This window comes from Cervus elaphus, chromosome 18 (genome assembly GCF_910594005.1).
Source record: "Cervus elaphus chromosome 18, mCerEla1.1, whole genome shotgun sequence".
NCBI classification, from domain to species: Eukaryota; Metazoa; Chordata; class Mammalia; order Artiodactyla; family Cervidae; genus Cervus; species Cervus elaphus.
In genome coordinates, this window is record NC_057832.1 from 105,388,119 (window position 1) to 105,403,730 (window position 15,612).

The 15,612-nt window shown below is 37.1% G+C and overlaps 1 protein-coding gene and 1 long non-coding RNA gene across 3 annotated transcripts in view; one reads left to right on the forward strand and one right to left on the reverse strand.

Moving 5' to 3' along the window:
* NUP205 (nucleoporin 205) overlaps window positions 1-15,612 on the forward strand; it is a 97,889-nt gene that overhangs the window by 55,923 nt on the left and 26,354 nt on the right. For both annotated transcript variants that reach the window (XM_043871621.1, XM_043871620.1), the window contains exons 31-36: window positions 3,765-3,913; window positions 7,439-7,630; window positions 8,860-8,981; window positions 10,523-10,661; window positions 12,207-12,333; window positions 14,243-14,319. In XM_043871621.1, coding sequence (XP_043727556.1) covers window positions 3,765-3,913; window positions 7,439-7,630; window positions 8,860-8,981; window positions 10,523-10,661; window positions 12,207-12,333; window positions 14,243-14,319 — 806 coding nt within the window. The remainder of the gene's footprint in view (window positions 1-3,764; window positions 3,914-7,438; window positions 7,631-8,859; window positions 8,982-10,522; window positions 10,662-12,206; window positions 12,334-14,242; window positions 14,320-15,612) is intronic.
* LOC122673773 overlaps window positions 1-15,612 on the reverse strand; it is a 68,939-nt gene that overhangs the window by 41,339 nt on the left and 11,988 nt on the right. The window lies entirely within an intron of this gene.

Here is a 15,612-nt window from a genome sequence, read left to right on the forward strand (position 1 = left end):
TCTATAATTGATTGAGGAGCTGTATGGAAGATGTCAGTTTGAATTCTTTATTTTAAAATTATTGTTGCAATTTTAAGCAGTTTTATTATGTTTTTCTCATATGTTCTATTTTCTTCTAAATTGGCTTTTCTTTTTCTTTAGTTTTGACAAGTTGATAGTATTCAGTAAATAAGAATGAGAAATTATAATGATGATGAATTTTCTGCTCTGCTCATAATTCTTTTGGGCTATTGTGACTTTTGAGCAGAATTTTCTTGTTCTTTGTTTATGAAATTGTAGTATCCAGTCATCTTTTTAAAGGAGACTAGAAAAGATGATCTATTGCTGTTACTAAATTTTTGAGAATTGTATCGTGAGATTTCCCATTTTTATGGTCTAGGTGTTAATATGATCTAGAATCATAGTACAAGTACACCTATGATTTTAGTCATGAAGTAGTGGGACTGAAAGGATTTCATAGAGCATCTTGCCAGTTATTGACTCTGTTCTTTTGAATCCAACTCCAGTGACTTAAAAATACCAGCTACAGCTGGTGTGTAGTAGGTGCAGACTTTTTGCTTGATGTGAATTTAGATGTACATTTCTCACCACTCCTTTTGTTTTACAACCTGAGTCAGATCTTAGGACCTTAGAACCTGACTAAAAATAATCGGGTATTTAAAAAATAGCATTTAGCTTTTCTTTTTTATTTAAAAATAAATGTTAAAAATAAAATAAATGTTGATTGAAGGAAAGTTAGGACATATTAATAAATGAAAGGAAGAGAAGAGTCACACACTCCACCTTTCTAAGATAACTATCAGGACGTTTTGGTTAGAGCCAACTGTCTTTTTGTATTGATTTGTATCTTCCTTTTTCTTTCTACTTAGTATATTATGAGCTTTTCCCCTCTCATTTAATGGCATTTTAATGCCTCTATAGATTTTGCCACTTATGGATATGTGGCAAATGTCCTACCTATTTTTAGACCCTTCGCTTATTTCTAGTTTTCACAATACAAAGAAAAAGTAATAATCATTTGGTGGTTTATTATTTTAAATTGTTCCAGAAAGCATGAATTGGGTTCTTGCTTTCATAAAATCTTATATCCTAGTAGAAATGGCAGTATATGTGCTTATAAAACAATAAGCCTTAAATTGGATGATATAGAGTGGATGCCTGCAAACTTTTTCTGTAAAGGGCCAGATAGTAACTATTTTAGGCTTTGCAAGCCATATGCTCTCTGCTGCAACTCCTTAACTCTGCCATTATAGTGCAAAAGCAGCCAGAGACATATGCTATGTTACATTGAAATTTTATTTACAAAAACAGGTGGGAGATCACATTTCACCCACAGGCCTTAGTTTGCCAACCCCAATTATAAATTACAAGTTTTACAGGATTTAAGAGGAGAAAGGAGATCAAGGATTTTGCTGGACTTTTCTGGTTGGGTTGCATTTACATAAGAATAAATGAGGGTCTTTTCAGTAAGGCCCAAACTAGGAGGGAGTAAAGAATCAGGCCATAAGCAGGGGAGAGGGTTGATAGCAAATTAAGCCAATTTGAAATGGTAGGACCATATTATTAATGACCTTGAAAATGAAACTATAGTGTTAGAGCTAGCAGAATTAAGCAATAGACATTTAACATTTTTGAGTAACTTGATAAGAAGTTTGTAGTTTAGGAAAGTATGTGTGGCAGTGATTTATGTGGTATGTTGGAAGAAGGGACAGATTGAGTAGAAGAAATCATTTTGGTGATTAATTTATCCTCTTAAAAAATGAGGATTTTAAAGAAAGGCCTTTTAAAAAAAACTATTTTCCGTTATGATTTATCACAGGATATTGAATATAGTTCTCTGAGTTACAGTAGGACTTTGTTGTCATCCATTCTATATATAATAGTTGGCATCTACTAATCTCAGATTCCCACTCTGTCCCTCTGCCTTGGCAACCATAAGTCTGTTACCCGTTTTAAAGAAAGAATTAGATTTTTCTTTTTTCTAGGTAGTGCTGTCAATAAGTAATATTGGAACTCTGAGATCTGTTCACAATTTGAAATCAAATATTTCTTGGATATCTTCTGCAATCCCTTGTTTTTCAGATTTCACTATGAGGCCCCAAGGTTCTTGCAGGGGTTCCTCAGGGGTTTTGGGGAAGAATCTCTAGAGTGATATGCCAGCATCTCTTTACCCTCATTTCAATCAGAATGTTTGAACTAAGGAATTCAGGGCTAAAAAGCCTTAAACCTGTAAAGTGGTGGCTTTCAGACTTGCCCAGATTCTTGACTCACATAATTTTGTGGCAGTTCTGTGTGTAGAACAGGAGAAGCCCTATCTCCTCAGACTAGGCTCCTGAGAACCCACCCACCATGGAACTCCCCCCGCTGAGGGCGTCTGGTGGCCTCTCTGAAGGAGAGTTTCTAAACTTTCCTTTAAGCTGTCGATCAGTCAATAATTAATATTTGAGCTTCTACTTGTGTGCTAAATTTCTGGAGAAATAGGGGTAGACAAGACAGAATCCCATTGTTAACAAGCTTATGTTTGATGTGGTCGATGTGGGGAGACAGGAAACAAGCATGGAAATCCACCTCCGCTTCGAATAACATAATTTTAGTAAATCTGGCAAATAAGTACTGTGGAGAAAATAAAATAGTCCTGTGATATGTTGTGAGGAGGGGTCGGGGAGGAGGGAGTATTGGGTGTATTTGGGGAAGTGATATTTAATAGAAGCTGGAATGGGGAAGAGGAGGTAGCCATGCTACGATCTGGGGAAGAATATGGAGAACAGCTAGTGCAAAGATCCTGAGACTGAAGTAAGAGCTGAATTTGAGGGACAGAAAGGCTAGTGTGGTGGTAGTGTGGAGGTGGAGAATGGAAGGGGTTGAAATAGAAAAGTAGATGGGACCAGATGGGATCATGTCGCTTAAGGAAGGGACATGATTGAGATTTATAATCTCATACCCTCCTTTGACACTATTGGAAAAGAAATGTGATTAAATAAAACTAAAGTAGTGGTGAAAATATTTTAGGGAAAAAAAATCATTAAAACTGAAGATTTGCCCGCTGTAGACTTTATAGTGAAATATAGACTTGTGGCTTTATTTTATTTTTCATGATTATGTCTGCTTTGTTTTATTTTCCATTCTGAGCACCCTGTCTTAAGAATTTTTCCTCAGTTTGAAAACTGATGTCATTATCCTAGTTGGGGAAAATCATAAGATTAGTTTCAGCTGTATTGCTTTATGTAGTATATTTATGAAACTTTTTTCTGAAAGATTTTCAGGAATCTATGTAAAGTTTATAATCCTATCTTGAATTATCATTGTAGCTTGAATTAAATTTAAGTTGTCTTCATAGTGAGTATACCTTTTCCTTTTTAGTAAGTATTTCAATTAGAAAGTATAAAAGAATAAAACATCTGCTTTTTGGAAGTAGAGGTTTGTCTACTTTGTACCTGATCCTTTATAGCCAAATTCTCATAGCTCTCAATAAAAGATAAAGCCAGATCAATTAGCAGAATAAATACAGGAATTGGTTCTCCTGGAATCTCTTAATTCATTTTGATTTCTTTAAGGATAGTTTCTCCTTTTCCTAATACCATTGTTATCTCAGTGTACATGCATGGAATAGTGCATTGTGTTCTTGAAATTTACCTGCTCAGACTCATTGGTTGATGGACCTTTGTGTGCAGGCAATAATGGAAATGTATAAGGTGTGATTACTCAGTTACCAAATTATTTTTTTTGCTGGAGTGTTTTATATGTCTTCTCTTGTAACCCTTTAGCCAAGAAAACCATGTGGGAAAGGCTGACTGCCCCTGAAGATGTGTTTAGTAAATTACAGCGAGAAAACATAGCCATCATCGAGAGCTATGGTGCTGCCCTCATGGAAGTGGTCTGTCGAGATGCTTGTGATGGTCATGAGATTGGAAGGGTATGGTAACTCCTGCTCAGTATTGTACTTGGATAGATATTTTGACTTTATATTAAGGCAAAAGTTGGATCAGCTTTTCAAATGGATGTTATATACTGGAAATTATTTTCTGTAATATATTTTAGTGAATTTTCTTATTTACTCTAATTTAGAATTTATATTTTGTTTATTCATATGCTTTGTTCACTTACATTCATCATCCTTATTAGTTCAGACTGGGCCCTGAGAATAATCTTTTTCCTAATTTTGAGATTTGCCTTACACTGGTAGAAACAACAGAGGTGCTGGTTAATAAAGATCCTTGAATAATAGAATGGGGATAAATAGCTGTTCGTTTCCAAGGCAAACCATTCAATATCACGGTAATCCAAGCCTATGCCCCAACCAGTAATGCTGAAGAAGCTGAAGTTGAACAGTTCTATCAAGACCTACCAGACCTTTTAGAACTAATACCCAAAAAAGATGTTCTTTCCATTATAGGGGACTGGAATACAAAGTAGGAAGTCAAGAAACACCTGGAGTAACAGGCACGTTTGGCTTTGGAGTACGGAATGAAGCAGGGCAAAGGCTAATAGTGTTTGCCAAGAGAACGCACTGGTCATAGCAAACACCCTCTTCCAACAATTCAAGAGAAGACTCTACACATGGACATCATCAGATGGTCAACACTGAAATCAGATTGATTATATTCTTTGCAGCCAAAGATGGAGAAGCTCTATACAGTCATCAGAAACAAGACCAGAAGCTGACTGTGGCTCAGATCATGAACTCCTAATTGCCAAATTCAGGCTTAAACTGATGAAAGTAGGGAAAACCACTAAACCATTCAGGTATGACGTAAATCAAATCCCTTATGACTGTACAGTGGAAGTGAGAAATAGATTTAAGGGACTAGATTTGATAGACAGAGTACCTGATGAACTATGGACGGAGGTTCACGACATTGTACAGGAGACAGGGATCAAGACCATCCCCATGGAAAAGAAATGCAAAAAGGCAAAATGGTTGTCTGAGGAGGCCTTACAAATAGCTGTGAAAAGAAGAGAAGCAAAAAGCAAAGGAGAAAAGGAAAGATACTCCCATTTGAATGCAGAGTTCCAAAGAATAGCAAGGAGAGATAAGAAAGCCTTCCTCAGCGATCAATGCAAAGAAATAGAGGAAAGCAACAGAATGGGAAAGACTAGAGATCTCTTCAAGAAAATTAGAGATACCAAGGGAACATTTCATGCAAAGATGGGTTCAGTAAAGGACAGAAATGGTATGGACCTATCAGAAGCAGAAGATATTAAGAAGAGGTGGCAAGAATACACAGAAGAACTATACAAAAAAGATCTTCACGACCCAGATAATCACGATGCTGTGAGCACTCACCTAGAGCCAGACATCCTGGAATGTGAAGTCAAGTGGGCCTTAGAAAGCATCACTATGAACAAAGCTAGTGGAGGTGATGGAATTCCAGTTGAGCTATTTCAAATCCTGAAAGATGATGCTGTGAAAGTGCTGCAGTCAATATGCCAGCAAATTTGGAAAACTCAGCAGTGTCCACAGGACTGGAAAAGGTCAGTTTTCATTCCGATCCCAAAGAAAGGCAAGCCCAAAGAATGCTCAAACTACTGCACAATTGCACTTATCTCACAGGCTAGTAAAGTAATGCTCAAAATTCTCCAACCCAGGCTTTAGCAGTACGTGAACCATGAACTTCCAGATGTTCAAGCTGGTTTTAGAAAAGGCAGAAGAACCAGAGATCAAATTGCCAACATCCACTGGATCATCGAAAAAGCAAGAGAGTTCCAGAAAAATGTACATTTCTGCTTTCTTGACTATGCCAAAGCCTTCAACTGTGTGAATCACAATAAACTGTGGAAAATTCTGAAAGAGATGGGAATACCAGACCAGCTGACCTGCCTCTTGACAAACCTATATGCAGGTCAGGAAGCAACAGTTAGAACTGGACATGGAACAACAGACTGGTTCCAAATAGGAAAAGGAGTGCGTCAAGGCTGTATATTGTCACCCTGCTTATTTAACTTATATGCAGAGTACATCATGAGAAACGCTGGGCTGGAGGAAGCACAAGCTGGAATCAAGATTGCCGGGAGAAATATTAATAATCTCAGATATGCAGATGACACCACCCTTATGGCAGAAGGTGAAGAGGAACTAAGGAGCCTCTTGATGAAAGTGAAAGAGGAGAGTGAAAAAATTTGGCTTAAAGCTCAATATTCAGAAAACTAAGATCATGGCATCTGGTCCCATCACCTCCTGGGAAATAGGTGGGGAGACAGTGGACACAGCATCAGACTTAATTTTTTTGGGCTCCAAAATCACTGCAGATGGTGACTGTAGCCATGAAATTAAAAGACCCTTACTCCTTGGAAGGAAAGTTATGACCAACCTAGAAGCATATTAAAAAGCAGAGGCATTCCTTTGCCAACAAAGGTCCGTCTAGTCAAGGCTATGGTTTTTCCAGTGGTCATGTATGAATGTGAGAGTTGGACTATAAAGAAAGCTGAGCGCCAAAGAATTGATGCTTTTGAACTGTGGTGTTGGATAAGACTCTTGAGAGTCCTTTGGACTGCAAGGAAATCCAACCAGTCCATCCTAAAGCAGATCAGTCCTGGTGTTCATTGGAAGGACTGATGCTGAAGCTGAAACTCCAATATTTTGGCCACCTCATGTGAAGAGTTGACTCATTGGAAAAGACCCTGATGCTGGGAGGGATTGGGGGCAGGAGGAGAAGGGGACAACAGAGGATGAGATGACTGGATGGCATCACCGACTCGATGGACATGAGTTTGAGTAAACTCTTGGAGTTTGTGATGGACAGGGAGGCCTGGCGTGCTGTGATTCATGGGTCGCAAAGAGTCGGACACGACTGAGTGACTGAACTGAACTGAACTGAAATAGCTTTTATATTGGATATATCTTTTTCTGCTTTTTTGAGAAGTATTTACATTTGTGTATCTTTAAAATATTATGTCATATTGGTGATAATATATTGAGAAGATAATTTCCTACTGGTGGAAAATCACATAGCATTTGAATCATGTAGTGTGCTCTTAATTATGTTAAAAAAATAGTATTTGGGAAGAAATAGGCCAAAGTGGTCTTGTTTATCAGATACTGTATTTCCGTACTTTGTTTGTTTGTTTGTTTTCTATGTTTTCTACAATGAGCAAGTAACACTTCACAGGAGGGGAAAATGCTATTTTTAAAAATCGATTTCCTCCTTTCCTCCAACAAGTAATGTTTAGATTCTGTTAAAATATGTTTAATGCTATTATTTTAATGTGTTAGGTTTTGTTTCAGAAATATAACTTTACCCTGAACATTTTCCTTTTATTAATAAATCAAGATTCTGGATATATAGCTTTCAACTTCTCCAAAAAAAAAGGAGAGAGTTGTATTGCATGCAATAGTTCTTCTTGTAAGAAAACTTTTAAACGTTTCCAGGTAGAGGGCGTTAACTGTTGTTGACTCGGTAGCCATCTCCACATTTTGGACTTTGATTTATTCTTCCTTCAGATGCTGGCGCTGGCTCTCCTTGATCGAATCGTCTCCGTGGATAAGCAGCAGCAGTGGCTCCTATATCTGTCTAACAGTGGCTATCTGAAGGTGCTTGTGGACAGCTTGGTAGAAGATGACCGTACTTTGCAGAGCCTACTCACTCCACAGCCTCCCCTTCTAAAAGCCCTTTATACTTACGAATCCAAAATGGTAAGGCTTTATGTTCACTTGAGGTTAGATCAACAGGTCATTTCCTCTTGAGGTGAAAGCTATATTAAGGAAAATGAACGTGGCTAACATTTTTAATATTTTTATCATACATGCCATAATCATTTCTGAGGAGTTTTAAATTTGGGTACATGTGCTAGGAATGCATCTTCTGAGCTTGCGGAGTTGAGTTGAAATGGTCCTATGAAGGCTAGCTGGGTGCTGAGACTGCTGCTTACTCACTTCTGTTGCTGGTGATGCCAAAGCCGTGTGACACCCAGTGCTCTCTGAGGAGAGTGAGCACACATGTCCTTCCCAAAGAAAATCAGCCTGTGCCAGTTGCCTGATGAAATTCCAATGTAGATGTGCTGGTTCTACTTTTAAGCACAGGAATTTTTCAATCTAGTATATATATTTACTTTCCTTTCCTCCAAATCTTGTTTTAATTTCCATTTCCTCCTGCTTAAAAATACCGCCAATGTCACAGTAAGAGAAGCACTAAAACCTTAGATTCTTCATTGATTCTGTTTTCCCTCCCTCCTACATTTATTCAGCAATTATTTGTTAAATATCTGTTATGTGCCAGGTATTGGGTGAGGTAGTAGAGATACAGCTGTGAGCAAAACAGTCTTTCCTGCCCTCCATCAGCCCATGTGATGATTTCCCTGAGTGTGTAACCCATGCAAGGCCTGTGTGGCACTTCAGATACACTGTACCATTTATTCCTCATGAAAATCCTATGGTGAAAGTGAAAGTCACTCAGTTGTGTGGGACTCTTTGCAACCCCATGGACTATACAGTCTGGAATTCTCCAGGCCAGAATACAGGAGTGGGTAGCCTTTCCCTTCTCCAGGGGATCTTCCCAACCCGGGGATCGAAGCCAGGTCTCCTGCATTGCAGGTGGATTCTTTACCAGCTGAGCCACAAGGGAAGCCATAGGGGTATAATGTGCCCCATCCTAGCTAGTCACCAATGATTACAGATTAGAAATGTGCTATGATGGGGACATGTCTGGCGGTCCAGTGGTTAAGAGTTTCCCTTCTAGCACAGGGGGTGCGGGGAACTAAGATCCCACATGCCACAGGGTGTGGCCAAGAATTAAATAAAAACAACATTGTAAATCATCTATACTTCAACTTAAAAAAGAAATATGCTATGAGAAAGCTTCGTTTTTATATGAGACGCGTGACTGCAATCTATGTACTGATGATTTTTGTTTTGTAACTTCTTAGGCATTTCTCACAAGAGTGGCCAAGATTCAGCAGGGTGCTTTAGAGCTGCTGAGGTCTGGCGTGATTGTGAGGCTGGCACAGTGCCAAGTCTATGACATGCGCCCAGAAATGGACCCACAGGGGTAAGTGTCTGTATCATTTGGCTTTTTTTTGTTACCAGTAAAGGTTTATTAAGGAAAAAGAACTTCAAACATAATTTTGCCCTTTATAATTCTGTTTGAGCAGTACTCTCATCTTGATGGTTTTGTCTGGTCATACCCCCCTGCCATTTGATACTAATAAATGAAAGTTGTTAGTCAGGGTAAAAGTGAGTAGAGACATGTCTGCATGCTCAGTCATGTCTGATTCTTTGTGACCCCATAGGCTATAGCCCCCTGTCTCCTCTGTCCATGGGATTCCCCAGGCAAGAATACTGGAGTAGGTTTCCATGTGCTCCTCCAAGGAATATTCCTAACCCAAGGATTGAACACATGTATCTTATATTCCCAGCAGGTGGGTTCTTTACCACTAGCACCACCTGGGAGACGAGTGCTTTTTCTTTTAGATCAGTGACGTAAGAGAAAGATGGGAGAGCATTTTGTTAGTAGATGTTACTTTTCCAAACTATATTGTTCCGTTTAGTGGAAGTACATATTTTCCATTATACCGTCTTTTAAAGTCCTGTATGAAATTATAATTTGTGGTGGATTTTCTTTTCTTGATGACTTGAGTAATATTTTATGTTTTTCTCATTTTAACATTTTGCCAACTGCTTACTAATTTGAAAGCTTCAAATGAAATTATTTTAAGTTCCAAACTAGCAGATTTCTCAGTTGAGTTTGAATGTGGATTTTTTTTCCTTTTTTGTCTACGTGGCTCCAACATTATTGAGCTTATATATAGCCTACCCGCTTACTATCAAATAACATTATTTCAGTTTTAGTAACTTTCTTCAAAAGATCCATTGCCAAATTGCATGTTTTGAGTTTTTCAGGTTTAGCTATAGACAATATTTTGCTTCAAGAAAAATTAACATCACTTTCTGAAGTTTTAAAAATGCAAGTTTTTACTTTCACCTTAGGTGAAGGGGATTAAGTTATATCCCTCCCTCATGATGTGTTATTATTGCCCATCTTTGGAAAGCCTTTCTGTTATCTCTTTTTATTTCCATATTCTGCTTTCATTCCCTTCTCAACAGGCGACCATTTTTTTTGGTCCAAAAATTTAAATAGAAATATTTACAGTAGGCAAATAGTTTATTAATACAGTGTTCTGAGACCTAAACTTAAAGGCTAAGTCATTTTGCAACCTCGTTTTAGGTTTTAAAATCTCGTTTTATTTTATGTAATAGACAGTGTAGATTCCTTTTTGGCTTTGTGTATATGAGAGGGAAATTTGGGGAAAGCAGCTTTTGTTTCTGTTTGTCACTCATAGTCTCTATGGCTTAAGGGAATATTTGGAGTAGAATAAGCATGTTTGGGGAATTTTGTCTTTACTAAGATTTTTCTCAAGAGTCACTTAACTCTGTCTTCACTGTACATGTGGGGTAGAGAGTCCTCGTTAGTAGCGTCACATCTTACTCAGTCACCTGTGGTTATTTGCCGTGGGGGTGGTCAGGGACTGTTGGAATGTACCTTAACTCTTGGACTGTTGCTGTCTCCTTGTTCCCTTGATATGAATCAAGCATGTTTGGCATGAGAGACCCCCCGGTGTTCATCCCTACTCCAGTAGACCGATACCGCCAGATTCTCCTCCCGGCTCTTCGCTTGTGCCAGGTCATCCTTACGTCCAGCATGGCTCAGCACTTGCAGGCAGCAGGGCAGGTAAGAGGAACCCTTAGTGTAGAAATCATCAAGTACAAAAGCCTTGTTTTACAAATGCAGAAGATGGACCGCTTACATGAATTTCTTTAGGTCCCTTGTACTTTGCTCTGAACTTCATCGGTTTGTTTTTGTACTCTTGTTTGAATGAAATGTTACAGCTAATTAATAGAATAGTGAGATGGGAAGCAAGACATCTAAATTAGTTGTTGTATAGAAGGAAGCAGTTACCGTGATAGAAATAAGCTGACTTCTAAAATGTAATTTAACCTGGTATTTATTAGAGAATGCTATACACTTTATTAGACCTTACAGAGAATACAGAAGATAGATGGTAATGCTACATTTAGTTGTGATATTATTTTCAGTGCTTTTCAGTGAAATCTTCAAAAATATGTTTATTTCTTTAATAATGCAGTATACAATTTAGCCTTTTGCTGGTTAATTAGGCTTATCATCATGAATGTGCCATTTTTTATTGTATTGCTCTATTCTTCTGATACCCTCAGGAGCTGTGTCCTAATAATTTATGGTGATTTTATCTGCTTTCCCTGCCGTCAGTCTTTAGGCTTGCCTCACCAAGATAGAATGCTGCTGTTTCTAGTGTGACACCTGATTTTATACTGACTGCATTGGTCTTGGTGACATTCTGTCCCTTTCATACACAGCCTTTGAGTTAGTTCTTTAGCACACAAAGACTCTGTCTTCTACTTTATTGAGGTTAAGATTTTTTAGTGGAAGTGGGACATTGTGAAATAAGACCAGACTTACCCTGAGCATAGCGGTATTACCTGAATAACTTCTTTAAAAAATACAGATTACTGAGTTGCATGTCCGACAATGATGGGCTGAGGCCAGGAATCTATTGAAAAAATAAAGGGCCACAATTCCTGAGAGATTCAAATGTTCAGCCTGTTGTGGTGTAGTCCCTGCCTTCGAGGCATCTGTAATCTAGTTGAGAAGATGTTTGGATGTGAAAAAGAGTAGAGTCCTCTGTGATGGGACACTGTAAAATGCTAAGCTGGAAGGGCAGAGTTTGGAGGTCAAGGTTTGTATCTCCTTTATTTTCACCATATCAAAAGGAGAATTAGACAAAAGCCTTTCTGTGATTGTCCCTGTCACACTAGTCAGACTTTCATAGAGCTAGCTTGAATTCGGGAAGTCATTTTTATACACACTTATTTAAAATTCATGTTCTAGTTCTAGTTAGACAAAAATTTCAAAATAAAAATTTTGGGTCAGATAAAATACGGGTCAGATAATAGTTTTCATGCAGTTGTTCCAAGTTATTTTATTCTTCTGCAGTAGCTCTTAAGTGTATTAAATTTCTACACTTTGAAATAATCCTTATCTTGAGCTTTCTTACGAATGTTGACTTCTTGAAGAAATAAATTATGTAAATGCAAAGGATAACTGTTTATCTAATATTCCTCATTACATTAAATTATTTGCTTCAGTGTTACTAAACCGATGGATATAAATTTATAATATACTTTTCTCCTTTTCCACCTCTGTGTTTTCCTTTCCCCCTCTCTTTTTCCTTGGTAGGTGTTGCAGTTTCTCATTTCTCATTCAGATACCATACAAGCAATTCTGCGCTGTCAGGACATTAGTGCAGGGTCTTTGCAGGAACTGGCTCTGCTGACGGGAATTATAAGTAAAGCAGCACTTCCTGGTGAGTTGATTATGTTGAATTTTTAAACAACGGCTTTATAGACATACACTTAGTAGAATGAGGTTATTACTACTTTGCAGCTGTATATGAATTATTTGAGAGTGGACAAAGTTAACACAGTTAACTACCTTTTTTGAAGTCATATGTTTATTAAAATGATTTATGGTCAGTATAAAAAATTCAGAAAGTTAAAATAATTAACACTCAAATCCCACTATCTAGAAATTACCAAATGCTAACATTTGGTAAGTAGCTTTTTAACCAGTGTCCTATGTGTTTGTATGTATTGGTGAGTGAGGGGGCATGATGGAAAGAAACAGACGTATAGAGATAATATATGAAAATGGGATGCCTTTTGCATGCAGTTTTAGAAAGCAGCTGTTTAATTTTACGTAAACTTTATAGATGAAAACCTAGTTGAAGAGAAACTGAAGACATTGATGAATTCTAGATAGACTTTTCTTTATTTAATACAGGTGTACAAGAGATGTTAGTTCTTACAAGAGATATTAGTTCTTAAAAGATGACTATGATTAAGAAAAGATTATCATAATTAGTAAGGTATTTTGGTCATTAAAAAAATTTGTTTTACTAACATAAATTTTAGACAGAACCAACTAACTCGATGTGAAAGATGAGTTACTTTACACATCTTCCACCCTCACGTTATGTTTACTTATATTTTTACTTTGTGAAGTAAATATCATTTTCATTCAGCTCTGGAACCATAATACCTTCAGCTGTTTAGTTTTACTTGTATATTTACTTGGATTCATAGAAATGCACCGGTTTTTTTTTTTCCTCTTACAACTTCACCATTTCTGAGTTCTTTCTTTTGATTTATCTCTTGGAATTTTTAATTTGTGTTGAGGTCCTCTCTCCCAAGAAAAAATATATAACATTCTCTGAATTCTCTAATGTTTATGAGCACCTGAAGATTGCCTTATTCTTGAATGACAGCATGGCCTAAAATTAATGATAATAACTCATATTTTTAAGCATTTATATGCTGGATACTGTTTTAGACGCTTAGCATGTTAATTGATTTAATCATCACAACAGTCTTGAGAGTTAGAACCATTATTATCCACCTTTTACAGGTGAGGAAACTGAGGCACAGAGAGGTTAGCTTGTCCCAAGTCACACGAATAGCACTGTAGCGCTTTCCAGGAACTGTGGCTTCTGAGCCTGTGCACTTAACTACTCAGCTATTCTGCCTCCATTTTTACATTGCTGTGAAGAAGTCTGAGGCCAACCCCTGATTCTGCCCCAACACCCCCAGGAATTTTTCCTCTCTGGACATTCCTCGGTGCCTGAGCCCTTTGTGTTGGGAGGAGGAGAGTTTGGCAGGGCCAAGTGCAGTGTTTATTAAGGTACTCAGAGCCTGTGTTCATTCTGAGGAGATCCCAGGGTCAACTCCACCTCACCTTGTCATGTCTCAGTCCTGTGTGCTTATTATGGTCATTTCCCCAGTTCAGTCCAGTGGCCTTGAATGATGCCAAGACAGTCCAAATGATGCATAGAAGAGTTAAAAGAAAAAAGGAATGCATTTCATTCTTAGTGTTTTATATTCTGAACTGTTTCATGAGAAAGTAATTTACTGTGGAGTTTAGAAAATTTTGTTTTATATTTATAAATAAAAAATAGATTTTTCTCAAAAGACTTTTTAAAATGCACTTTTGAATCACTGATCCAATCTAGATTTAGTTTGCATATGACTGAATGTGTGGTGGGTGGTACACTTAACAATTTGTAAAGTTGTAAGGTATTTCTCAAACCTCCTTCATGGCAGTCTGTGTCTGTTCATGCATTAAAGAATGTGAAAGAGTAAAACTACTCTTCCTAGTTTTTTAATGTCTATATTTTGTCAATTACAAAACTACATTTAAAAACATTCTAAATTTTATAGGTATACTAAGTGAACTTGATGTTGATGTAAATGAAGGATCACTAATGGAACTACAGGGACATATTGGAAGATTCCAGGTAGCTGATTCTTTACTTCTTTTTTATTTTTTAAATTAAAAATTTTTTTTGACTCTTAAATCTTTAAAGAGCAGTAGTAAAACTTATAATAAAGTACAACTATCCTCTCTGATCCTCCTTATACGGCTCCCTTAATTTGCGTAAACCCAGCAATGGTTTTAATTGAGTCTTTCATGCCTCTAAATAATTTGCTTATGTTGCTACTACTTGATTTTCCAATTTTAAGAATCATCTGTCAACCTTCCATCAAAGAGGATAAGAATTTAGATCTCTTTACTCCTGTTCTTCCATCATATGATATGTGTGTCTCTTATAACAGCCCCCACCCCCAACTCAAAAATTGTATCATAATTTTGATTAGATTAACATTTAGTATTATATTATTACTGTGTAAAGTCATTTATAAATAAGCCATGGATGGACCATATGTTACTTTTCTAAACATTATGTTTTCCCTAGAGTAAATAATTGTTGCTTTTTTTTATTTGCTTGGTTTTTGTACTTCTGATTTATTCTCAAACTCTCCTCCAGTTGTGTAATCTCCTTTCAATATATTCAAACACAGTAGATAGCTTATCAATTCAGTATTTTATCACAGTCCTTCTGGGAGCCTCCTGACCTGCTTTGATCTAGACATCTTCACTTTTGGGGCAGAGGAATTATATTTATATAGTAGAATCTATATTCCATTGTTTTTGCACAGTAATTGTCATAACCAATCCTCTTTTCATGAACTGTTTTTCAAGTTTCCGAAAGAAAAATGCTGCCATCAGTTTTTTAGTTTATACATTTTTATATAATATTACTGTTATCTCTGGGACCCAGGGCATGTAAGTGGAACATTTTGAGTCATTGTCAGATAGCACTCCACTTACACGCCAAAATAATCTGGATTTTTCCCCCCCCTCAGTCTCCTAACTTTTTTAATTGGTGGGGAGGAAAAAATATTTCTGATGCATCTTTCATAAGGTGGCCTCTGGAAATGTGTTGCTGCATCTGTTTTATCTGTCAGTGTGGCAAACAGCCAGTTGTAAGTTTTAAAAATAGATCCAGCTGTTTTGACAAAATAAATTTATATTATAGTCTCCTTAGTCTGTTTTGCCTTATCCAAACTTACTCTAAATTAACATGAGTTTAAAGTAGATGTTATATAATATGTAGGTATGTATGTGTATATAGGTGTGTATGTATATAATACCAATGTTTCAAACACATTTTTATTGTGCACTTACTACGTGCAGTGGGCAAGGAAATGGCAACCCACTCCAGTATTCTTGCCTGGAGAATTCCATG